The 11,297-nt window shown below is 52.9% G+C and overlaps 1 protein-coding gene across 1 annotated transcript; it reads left to right on the plus strand.

The window, feature by feature from the left end:
* The first annotated feature begins 416 nt into the window (after positions 1–416).
* MRPS23 (mitochondrial ribosomal protein S23) lies at positions 417–2,871 on the plus strand. The gene is made up of 5 exons (XM_065694445.1): positions 417–541; positions 626–793; positions 1,179–1,256; positions 1,358–1,481; positions 2,430–2,871. The coding sequence occupies exons 1-5, from the start codon at positions 498–500 to the stop codon at positions 2,580–2,582; spliced, it is 567 nt and encodes a 188-aa protein (XP_065550517.1). The 5' UTR covers positions 417–497; the 3' UTR covers positions 2,583–2,871.
* Positions 2,872–11,297: the final 8,426 nt, after the last annotated feature.

Consider the following 11,297-nt stretch of genomic DNA (forward strand, 5'->3'; position numbering starts at 1 on the left):
GATGAGCTGCAGCCTTCGGGAACGCCGTTCCTGCCTATGGAGAGAAACCACTTCCCGGAGGCAGCAGCATCCGATGCGTCCCCGGCCACCGGCTCCTGCCCCCCTTGGCACCTTGTCCTGGCCCTGGGCCACTGCAGCGGCTGGGACAGCCCCAGTGGCTCCTCCAGAGACCATGTCCCAAAGCGCCATGCAAGGGGCTCCCACCCCCGTATCCCTCACCCCCGTATCCCTCACCCCCGCCCACCCCCCCAGGCTCCACGTGCTCGCGTTAGCGCAGGGAGCGGCGGCGCTGGCCCTTTAAATGAGGGGAGGGGGGGCACAATCCGGCTGAGCCTGCGCTCGGCCATCGGCTGCCACTGCCTGAGCGCCACCTTCCACCGGCGCGCTCGGGCTATTGGCTGCGTGCCCTGGCGGCGGCGAGCGGCGCGTTTCCACTTCCGGGTGTGAGGCCGGGCCGTTGCTAGGGCGGCCGCGTTGCTAAGGGAGGCCTGGCCGCCATGGCGGGGAACCGCCTGCACAAGATCGGGAGCGTGTTCAGCCGGTGCGGGGGGCCCCGGGCGGGCAGCGGGGTGGGGGGGAAGCGCCGGGTGTGTGCGGGCGGCCCCTGATCCCCTGTGCCCCGCAGGACGCGGAACCTGCTCCGCATCGGCGTGGTGGAGAAGCCGCTGTGGTTCGACGTGTACCGCGCCTTCCCCCCGCTGCGGGAGCCGCTCTTCCAGGTGCCGCGGCCGCGCTACGGCAGGGTGCGGGACGCCGTCCGCGCCGTCCTCTACCCCGAGGACGAAGTGCGAGCGTGAGTGACCCCCTCCGGCCCCCGCCGCGCCGACGGCTGCCCGAGCGCCGCTCGCTCCTGCGGCGTCTGTGCCGGGCGCCTGTGCGCGGGGGGGGACGGTACCGAAGGCACGGGGTGCGCAGCGGGGCTGGGGCAGTGCCCAGGGGTGGGCACAGGGGCTCGGGGCACCCTGCGCCGGTGGAAGGGGTCCCTGCCCGGTTGGAGCCGGCCCAAACCACCGTAGGGTTAGCAAAGCGTTAAGGATGGTGGGAGAGGCATCTCTGCGTTACAGCTAAAGGGAAAAGGAGCAGGTTTGTGAGCGCTCCTCCTTGCAGGCTGCGCGGTGTTCTTTACTCCAAAGCGTCACCACTAAATGGTTTGCGAAACCATTCTTGTTCTCAAATAGGAGATTTTACAGAGTTTATGGCAGCGGCCCGAGGCCTTTCGACCTGTCGCAATCGCACTACAAATCTACTTGCCAGAGGTAAAGCTTATGGATGAATCAGCTGGAAGCATCTCCTTTCCCCCCCGCAAGTGAGTGAATCACAGTGGTAGTGAGAGTAAAAATACAACCCTGACGTGTAGGTTTGTGGAGAAATACAACGAACTGAAGCAAGAAGGGAAAATTGAAGAGGAAAAATTGTTTGAAGAAACGGGAAAAGCCCTTTTAGCCAGTGGGATACTGCTACAGAGAAGAGGGACGGAGAAAGTAAGCCTGAAATATTCATTACGTTTGTTACTATTCATTATATATTGGCCAGTGGATCAGAAAACTTTATTTCCAGGCCCGTAATGTTGAGTTGGTGTGCATGGAACTCGCAGCCACACAGGCCTGATGGTTGGGATGGTCTTGGTCTTCAGTCTCGATCCCAAAGTGGAATTTCTTGCCTTAATCCTGCAGTTTGGGTGGTTGTGGTTTGTGTTTTGGGAGGTTTGGGGTTTATTTTCTTTAAAGGTATTGAAGGAGAAGGAAATAACTGTCCAAAATTGCTTTCCAAAGCGTTCTGCCGCTGCTTTCTGTTTTCTTGGGTGTACAAGAGAGGAACCAGCTCCTGGGCACATGGAGTCTTGTTCCTCCGGCCTTCAGGCAGGTGTCGGGTAACCCTCAACATCCCACGGGGTAAAAAACAACCTGAAGAAGCTTCTAGAAGAGCTCGGGAGGCAGAGCAGAGCATGGCTGCTCTGTGAGGGGTAGAAGTTCACCTTGTTACAACTGATTGCCCTTTCTTCAGGGAATGCTCTCCTTGTAGTTGAGTACCCTGAAAAAGAGCTTAAAACTGTTCAAAATCGAGCTGTTAACATTAAAAATTCATTTATTGTTCTCCTTTGTAATACGCTCTCCATCCTCCTCATCGCCAGTGATCTCTGGGCCAAGTCTCTGTACTGGTTTCCCCAGGAAAAGAGGCTGAAAGGACAGAAATTGGGTCTGGTTAAAGTGCACTGGCTGCAGAGCAGGTGAAAAGGGAATTGCTGCCTTTAGGTCATCTTTTTAGCTTGAGTTCGGCAGTCTCACTTAGTATTTCTTGCCCTGGTGACACCGTGACCCTGCTCTATCCCTTCGCATCAGCTTTTGTGGGCTGGGCTGTTACCATTCATTGCTCTCCTCAGCCACGCGGCGACAGAAACATTGTGCGACTGTTTCTCTCCTCACCTGTAGGTAGCACACCAGGATCATCAGGATGCTGAAACCAGGGATTCTGCCTTACACCTGCGTCTCCAAACTGTGTTGGAAAAGATGCAGGAGAAGAAGGATCAGGAGGCGCAGACACCAGAGCCAGCAGAAAAGCAGAAGGAGAACCCCTTGCCCTAAGGGCTGTGCTGTTGTCCTGTGCTGCTCACCTGCAGGATGTGCCCTGGAGCCAGCATTCTGCCTCCACAACCCAGCAGCTGTGGGATGAGGGGAATATGCCTCAGTTGTGCAGCTCTAATGCCTTCTCTGACTGTGTATGTGGCATACTATACATGTTTTTCCATCTCCCCATTTGTAAAATCTGGAGCTAGTAATTATTTTAGGGGTTAAAGATTATTCTCTCCAATTGTGAGCTGGAAAACATGAGTATAAACATGGAAAATTAAACAATTTTCTTTAAAGATTGGAAGTTCTGCCTCTTCAGGTGTCTTATTTGCAGTAGTAAAGATGTTTCTTAACTTCTTGCACTTGATGGGACAGGCCTAGTGGCGGCCCTGCGGTCGAAGGGGCAGGTACCACTGGCCTGATGCTCTATAGCAGCTGCCTCAAGTGTCCTCTTTTCATAGCTCTTTATGGAGGAGAGTTGCTGTTAATATAAATGTTGTGGTAAGATCTTCCTTGTCCATCCCCTGCTTAAATTCAGCATAGGGTAAAATGCAACAAGACCAGGTAATTTGGACCTTTGCGCATTTATAGTGACTTAATGAAGTTGGTCACCTCCAAAGTGTTACAGATGCTTGCTGTGGAGGAAGTTGAGCGCTGCTGCAAGACAAATCACAAAAACCTTGGTATAGAACAATGTAAGGAAACAATCCTACAGGGATTCAGAGCTGGTTGGATCTTCCCATGCTCTATAGATCCAGAGCCTCGCTTCTTATTGAGGATTTTGGGGCTATATGAAACCTATATGCTGCCTGGGGCTTTCTCTCCTTTGTGTGTTTTCCTTTATAAAGTCCAAACTGCCACCAGCACCAAAACCCAGCAGGTAAAGTGATGTCAGATCTCCATCTCTTTGTCTGGCTCTCCCCTATGATGGAAATGGGGCTTTTTCCTTTTGGTTTCATGCCTTCCTTCCAGACACAATTTGGCTGCTTCTCTGCGACACAATTTGGTGACACTGCTACTGCTGCCATGCGAGGCAAGAAAACTATTGCCCAAAAAGGATTATACAAAATGCATGTTATACAAAAAGGATTTCTGTGTTATTTTATATTCATATATATATATATAAGGAGGAATATACATATATATATATATGGAAGGAGGGTTTAAAAATGCTGGTGGTTTGATTCTGTGTGGCTTTCATGGTTTAGTGTGAGGTGTCCTTGCCCATGGCAGGGAGGTTGGAAGTAGATGACCTTAAGGTCCTTTCCAACCCTAACTAGTCTATGATTCTATTTGCTTCCTGGTAGCAATGTAACTACAGCAGAATTCCCCAGTTATCCTTGGAAGGTCAAGCTTTATTCCTAGGTCTGTAACTTGAGCAGGGAGCAGGATTTTATGCCAAAGAGCAGCAAGTCCTTTCCCTTTTCCAGCACTGTGGGGCTGCCAGCTCTGGAGAATCCATTCGCTGTGCCTACCGGAATGGGTTCCTCCATGTGGAGCTCACAGGGAAGAGCTTCTGCCTAAGAGCTCAGCTCAGTCTCCCCTCGGGCAGGTTCAAGCCATTCCCCTTGGCCTGTCCCTACATCCCTTTCCAAAGCCCCTCTCCAGGTTTCCTGCAGCCCCTTCAGGCACTGGAGCTGCTCTAAGGTCTCCCCTTAAGGAGCCTTCCCTTCTCCAGGCTGACCCAGCTGGATTTGGATGCTCAAATTTGAATGTAAACAGGTAACAAACAAGCATTTAAAATGGGATCTGCCCTGAAAAGGCCCCGGGAAGGAGCCATGTGCAGCGGGTGAGCCCTAATGAGCCCTAACGAGCCCTTTGCTCACCTGCAGCCAGCCTCAGGTGGGGTTCCCCCCCTCAGGAGCAGACCAAGACCCTCCTCAGTAAATCACCATCAGCTGTGATGGGATTGCCATCACCTGGACCCAATTCTCTTGCTCGGGCAAACAACTGCCACCAGCCCAAGGGAGAAGACCAACAGCTCCAGGTCTCCTGCGCTGCAGCTCCAAGTCTTCGCCTTCTCTGGATTTTTAAAGGTAAAAGTTCTGTTTTGAGCACCCTGTTCTGTGTTTTAAACTGTTGGTGATGCTCTTTGCTTGCCAAAGACTGCAAAGGGAAGGGCTTTAAAGGGAGAAGCGCTGCAGAGCTGAATGTGGTAATCCAGGAGCTTTCTCCCTGGCTTTAGTCACAGCTCGGTGGCCTCCTGTTTGCTGTTGCTTCTATAACAATTGCCAGCGTTGCTTAAAGAGCGTTTTACCTTGTCATCTGCTGTGATTTGCTTCAGCCTCGCAGCTCTGCTGAGCTTGATTGTCTCTTGCTTTTGCTTTGTTGCACTTGCCTCTCTGCTAGCCCAGACCCAGGGAGCCTGGCAAGGCAAGCTGGGACAGGGAAACCACAAAGAAACCTGGATTTGTGCAGCAGATCTCAGGCAGAAGCTCTTCCCTGTGGGGGTGCTGAGGTGCTGGCACAGGGTGCCCAGAGAAGCTGTGGCTGCCCCATCCCTGGCAGTGTTCAAGGCCAGGTTGGACAAGAGCTTGGAGCAAGCTGCTCCAGTGGAAGGGGTTGGAGCTGGATGAGCTTTAAAGTCCCTTCACCCCAAACCAACCTGTGCTCCTATGAAGTTATTCATCGGAAGCTGTTGGGGCAGAGCCCTGGGGCTCAGGCAGGTTGTGGGCTGCCTGTGGTGAGGGGGTGCTTCCATCCGGGTGGCTCTGGGAGGAGAAGCAGGGAGAGGTGTTCTTCTGTGCCGCGGGTTCCTTACAGCTGGTGGGTAATGGGGAACCCGCTGGGTAAAGGATGTGAGCCACAGGAGTTCGTGTTTTGGTGCAATCAGGTGAAAACAGCAATTAATGCCAAGGGGGTTTTGGTTTGATGGATGCATTGGCTGGGCTGAGATTGAAATGCCCATCCCTGTGGCTTTAGGGTAACTGAGCTACCTCAGTAAGGGTAAGGAGGGGATGTTATGGCTTATTCATCAGCCCTTCTTTCCCCTCCTGCTGCCAGGCAAAGGTCAGTGGCTCTGCAGGAGCAGGGTTTGACTGGGGTGACCTGGCACTGGCTGTGCTGTGGGATCCATGATGGGATCAGCGCTTTGCTTTGCGGGGCAGCCAAGGAATTGCCTTATTCCCTGGGCAGAGCTGCCCTGTCCCGTTGTAATGCCTGTTAATGCCCTGGGGCAAAGCTGCTGCTGTCTCTCATCCCATTTAGAGGGGCTGTGTGACCTTCCTGGGCCGAATCGCTGCCCTCCTTCGCGCAGTGCGTGTGGCAGTTCCGCTGCCTGATTGCCAGGCTATTTTAAGGGACAATAAATGCCAAAGGATCAGTTACAAGGTTCCCTGCTCCTTGAGGCATCACAAAGACGGTCGCAGGCAGTTGGTAACACATCTACAGCTCCAAAAGCCAGGCTGAAGGTTCTCCAAGGGCAGCTCCTAAAGCTGGGAGCCTCGTCCGTACATCTCAGGATGAAGAACGTTGCTCTCTGTTGGGTCTTGTCATAGGATAGAGAAGTCTGGATTGCAAAGTCTGCTGCTCTTGTGCACCAGGTTGGCCTGCCCAGTGGTGTTAGCAATGAAACCAGCTGGGAGGGGGAACTCCTGCCCTTTTCCATTTGGAATCCTGGGGGACCCACGCTCAGGGATGCTTCTGACCCTGGGCTATGGCACCTTGTGCAGCGATGTGTCCTGCACTGATGGTGAACGGCTGGAGAGGCAGTGGGTGCTGCAGGCATGTTGGTGCGATGAGTGATGGGGAGGAAGGCCCCCAGGGATGCTGTGGTGTTACTCAGACCGGGGCTTTGCCAAAGAGCATCAGGATGTGTCCCCCTGCAGGGAACACGTTTGGATTTAATGGGATCAGGTCTGATGGTTGGAGCAGCCCCAAGATTCACCAGCCTTGCTGGAAAACCAAGTGATCCTCCCCTCCCCAGTGCCAGGCTTCACTGAGGCAGGTAATAAAGCCCTTAATGCTTTATTATTATATATAATATGATATAATAGGATGTGATATTATATTATATGATACAATTAATATGATTAATATAATATATTAGCCACACTTGGAGTGTGGCTCCAAGTAAGATATGACAATGTTGGCATTGCTGCACTGTAGCTCTGGGATTCACCCCTGCCCACTCTTGCCTGCACATGCACACACATTTGGTCTTCACATCTCCCTGCTTTGAGCTTTGGAATGTTCCAGAAACCTGTGTCTGTTAGGATCTTAGCATGGCTTTATATTTGCTGCCCTATGCAACACCTGGTAAAAGATACGCTGAGATCTATCGGAGTATGGTGGCGTGGGCAACCCAGGGATGAGGGACTTGAGCTGGGCAGCAGCCACCTCTGCATCACCTGAATGGATCACTATTATTCGGATAAACTGCTGGCTCTGCTGAAGGAGCAGGCCTTGGTGCTGCTCTCCAGAGGGCATGGCACACGGGTGGCTGCTGCTTTGGGATGGGAGGGTTGCAAGGTCTCGACAGCATCAGTTCCTGCCATCTGCCTGGTTCTGTTATTGAAGCTTTTCAATGAATTAGGGTTGATGCTCTTTGTGGTGTTTTGCTTCTGCAGCACCAGAAATGCCCACGCAATGGTAATCCCCAGCCCAACAGTTCTGGGATGAATGAGATGCAGGACAATAGCCCTGGGCAGGGCAGGAGGGTCGGAGCATCCCCAGGAGGATGGCAAAGGCTCAGGCTGTTTTACCAGCACGTTTTAGGCAATCCCAGGACCTGCCCTGCTCCTTGTTCAGTCCCTATCGGTTGACAAGGGCCAGCAGCAGTTTTGTTCCCCAGTTTGTGGCTGGATCACCTGGAAGGGCTGAGCCCCAGAGGGACCCGTCAGTGAGCACAGGCAGGGTTGGGTGCTGCGGTAGGTTTTGTTCTAATGAACCTATGATAACCACCCAAGGAAGGGCTGACTGCGTCGTGTCCATCCCACAGCTCGGTCAGGCTGTGATGGGACCACAGCATCCCATCATCTTCCCACATTTGGGATGTCCCCTGGTGCTTTGCAACCCGGAGCATCAGGGAGGCAGGGGAGCGTTCTCCCTGGACCTGGCTCAGCTGTCCTTGCTCTGTCTGTCTCCCTGTGCCGTCGCTGCCTGTTTGCATATTGCAAGCTCATTCTGGTGTGCACTAATGCTATTATCCTCCAGAAATTGAAATCAAGTCTGAACCTATAATGTTTCACTGGGAGGGAATTGGGGTTATATATTCCTGTGTACAGCAGCATTCTATTTCAGTCATAGCATTTAATTATGATTGGTGTGTTAGTGCCCACCAGAGCATAACAAATTGTCATTATGTTATTCTGCTGAGTCTAATTTAATTGGCAAGTTGTCACAAAAGCAATTATCCATCATTTATTTTGTTGCCATAACCACATCTTGGAGAGCACCTGCTGTCTGAAGTGGAAAGGCTCCGCAGTCTCTCGGTCCCATGTTTCTTCCACTTGCCTGACACAAAGACACTGTTTCCTCCTCTTATTTAAATACATGTTCCTCATTGCCCAGTGAGGGCTTGTGCCTGAGGCTGGGAATGCTGCAGGAAATGACCTGTTTGAGCATCCTGGGGCTGGTTTGGGTTACGGAGGCTTCTTCCCTCTGGATGCCTCGGAGCCAGCGTGGCACCGGGGTTGTGGTCAGATGGATGTCATGGATTGTGTCTATTTCCTCACGTATGGAAACTGAGGATGGAATAGGGAAAGAGGAGTTTGAAGGTGAGGCGTTCTCTGCCTGCAGTAAATAAAGCACTCGGCTTCTTGCAAGTCATTTTTGGGCAAAAAGAGAGGGGAGAAAGCCCCCAGATTGCTGATTTTGGTGTCTAAATACACAAAGGTGGGTAAGGGCGTGCATGGGGATACTCAGAAGAGAAGGGACACAGGGACTCCTGCTGGACCCTCTCATATGGGGCTGCTCAGCCCAGGCACAGCTGAGCTGAAGAACAGCCATCAGATGTTTGAGTCTGTGTTGGCCTTCACCAAAAGGCTCCCGCGGCAGCATCGTCGCTGGCACGGTGCGGGATGCAGCACCCGCGTTAACCGGGTACCAAACCCCACCTCTGCCCCCTGGGTCCGAGAGCTGCTCAAACCATCACCAAGCTGCAGCGGGTTGAGAGGAGGGATCGGGGTTGCCACAGAGATAAGGAGGCTGCAGAGGGGGATTGGTGGTTTCTTATCATCCATCAGGCAAACCAATATCAGACTTCCTGAGCCCAGCCCCACACTGGGGATGTTCTCCTTCCTGAGGTGGTTTCTGCCTCTGGCCCATGAACTGTGCTAGGCTGGGGAGATGGCATCCCCACATTCGGAGCCTGGGATAAATGAGTGCCTAAATGAAGACCTGGTTTGATGTCTGTATTTCTCTCTGTTACTCCCCTCTCCACCCTGTCTGGAATCTCTTCCCCTCTGCTATTTCTGATTAGCTGCTAATGAGGAAAGATGATTTTGTGCTTAAAGCACAGAGAGAGAGGGTTTTGTTCCTGTTGCTGCTCTTTGTCCCCTTCCATGCCTTGATTTCCCCACCTGCAAACCGAGGTACTGCTTATTTGGGATGGACGTTGTAAGGCTCCCGTGCAGTGTCCTGAGGGCATCGCTTTGCGGGCAGAGGGAGGAAGCCTGGGGAGGCTGCAATGCTGATTTGAATAAACTGAGTCCTTTTCCCTGCTGCGTGACTCAGGCTGGAATTCCCCAGGCACTACTGGATCCCGGTGTGCTCTGAACCCAGGAGGAGCCCAGACTGGAGGGCCAGAAATAGCCAGGGTCCCTTGACATCCTCAGAGCCTTATTCCAATGAGTTTTACTCTCCTTTACCTCTTGGTGCCACTTTTGCTTCTCTCAATGCAGAATGGGAGAAATGGGAGAAACGAAGCTTTCTCCTCTGCTTCCTTTATCTGGGTTGGGCTCTTCTATTACTTCTATTCCCCCTTTCCCTGTTGTCGGGGTTGGGCATCAAGGAGAGGAGCAGCAGAGATGGATAAGGGAAAGAGATGGTGTTTAACTTGGGTGATAGAGCAGAGCCTGGGAGCTGGCTGGGAATGTGCTGGGCACACCGAGGGGAAAAGACCCTTGGGGCTGCAGCAGTGCCCACAGCTACTCGTGCCATGGGTTTATGGGTGAAGCTCCCCCGGCTGGAGGAGGGACTCGCCGCCGAGCGTGATGGATAACTCGTTGTAATGTATTATTTAGCAAACCATAATGAAAAGCAGAGAATAGATGGCAGGGAGCAGGAAAAACGCGTTCCCCAGTTGGCGAGTTCCGGACTGTTCACAGCCAAGAAGCAGATATTTAAGAGGGCTTGGGAATTTCCATGGCTTCTCCCTCGGGTAAATCACCCCTCTGCAGACACGTTTATTGGATGTCCTGCTGCTGCGTTAGGGCCCGGGGGACAAAACCACTGCAAGAGCTGGAAAGAAGCTGGTGAGCTCCTCGCTTCAGGCCGCTGCGTTGAGCGTAGCCTGCCCTAAAGCTGCATTCAGCTGCTGGCTGGTGTGCAAGGAGGTTTGGTCCCATTCCCGTATTCCCAAGGTCCATGAGGACTCGAGTCACCCCCAAAGCTTGCGCTGAATGGGTGCCTTTATGGGAAGCTAAAGCATGGAACGAAGTCTGGAGCATGAGCTTAGGATGGAGTCAGTTTTCCTCCGCACATCCCTGCCTTGCTGGGGCTGGAAAGCCATGAGCAGACTGGAAGAGAAGTCTGATTGCCTCTTCCCACTGCAACAAACACCTCGAAGTGTGTGAACCCCCTGTTCGACACACTCAGAAGCAGTTTATTGCTCTATAATCATAGTCAAGTTCCAGCATGCTCTTTGCAGCCTCATGATGCTGTAAGAGGATGTGCGAGCATCCCTTCCTCTTTACATCCTGGATGAAAGACCTGGTGCTGTCGCATGAGTTGCTACTGACCGCAGCAGCACAGCGAGGGCAGGACCCCAGCTCCTTGTGCTGTAACCAGCAAGGTGGGAGCTGGTACCCAGGAAGGAAACCATCAAAATCCCCTGGATCCTTTGCGGTTGTTGCGATGGATACGGTCCCAAACCAGTGTGTTTGTGCTGGGAATTGGGCAGGCCACATTCCCCTGCCTGTCTCATCGCACCCATCACCTCTGAAGCATTCACTGGGCACCAGTTTGTGGGTGAGAAACCAGGTTTAATTCCCTTAATGGCTCCCTGAGGTTTTGCCTTGTAGTTTCTCAGGTTGCTGGTTTGCTGTCCCCATCCCAGGCTGGTCCAGCTCCATCCCCACAGCCCGGGGTACCCCACGGCAGAGCCGGCGATGGTGATGGCACCAGGGGGTGCTGCCTGATCACACTCGATGCTGCAGTGCCAAAGTGGAACAGCGAGAAGGTGACTTCATTTTACCTGTTTGCTGTGGCTTTTCTTATTGCTGCTTTTGTTCGGTTGCTTCTGGCTCGTACCCCGGGGTGATGAGGATGCTATTCCGATGGGGATTCCCATGGGTGCTCTCCCTGCTGTTGAGATACTTAAACTTCTGTGGTCTATTGAGGGAAAATACGTCCTTTTATTCCAGCAGCCTCAACAGGGCTGCTGCAGACCCCTCTGCTACGAGCAGCCCACTCCATTGAGGGCATCTCAAGTGGTCCCAGATGGGATTTTCCTTGCAGGGACCCCTTTTTTCCACAGGCATGGAGGTGATGGCAAACCCCTCCAGGCATCAGCAGGGAGGGGAAGGCTCAGTGTGGAGTCACTGTGTCCTCTTTGGTCCCTTTGGGACC

Source organism: Lathamus discolor, chromosome 14, assembly GCF_037157495.1.
Source record: "Lathamus discolor isolate bLatDis1 chromosome 14, bLatDis1.hap1, whole genome shotgun sequence".
NCBI classification, from domain to species: domain Eukaryota; kingdom Metazoa; phylum Chordata; class Aves; order Psittaciformes; family Psittacidae; genus Lathamus; species Lathamus discolor.

What these genes read in the sequence shown, in the direction of transcription:
- MRPS23 (XM_065694445.1), top strand. Translation starts at nt 498, where the DNA reads ATGGCGGGGAACCGCCTGCACAAGATCGGGAGCGTGTTCAGCCG. An exon ending in CCCGAGGACGAAGTGCGAGC is followed by an intron (nt 794 to 1,178) that starts GTGAGTGACCCC and finishes GTTCTCAAATAG; the next exon opens with GAGATTTTACAGAGTTTATG. An exon ending in AGAGAAGAGGGACGGAGAAA is followed by an intron (nt 1,482 to 2,429) that starts GTAAGCCTGAAA and finishes CCTCACCTGTAG; the next exon opens with GTAGCACACCAGGATCATCA.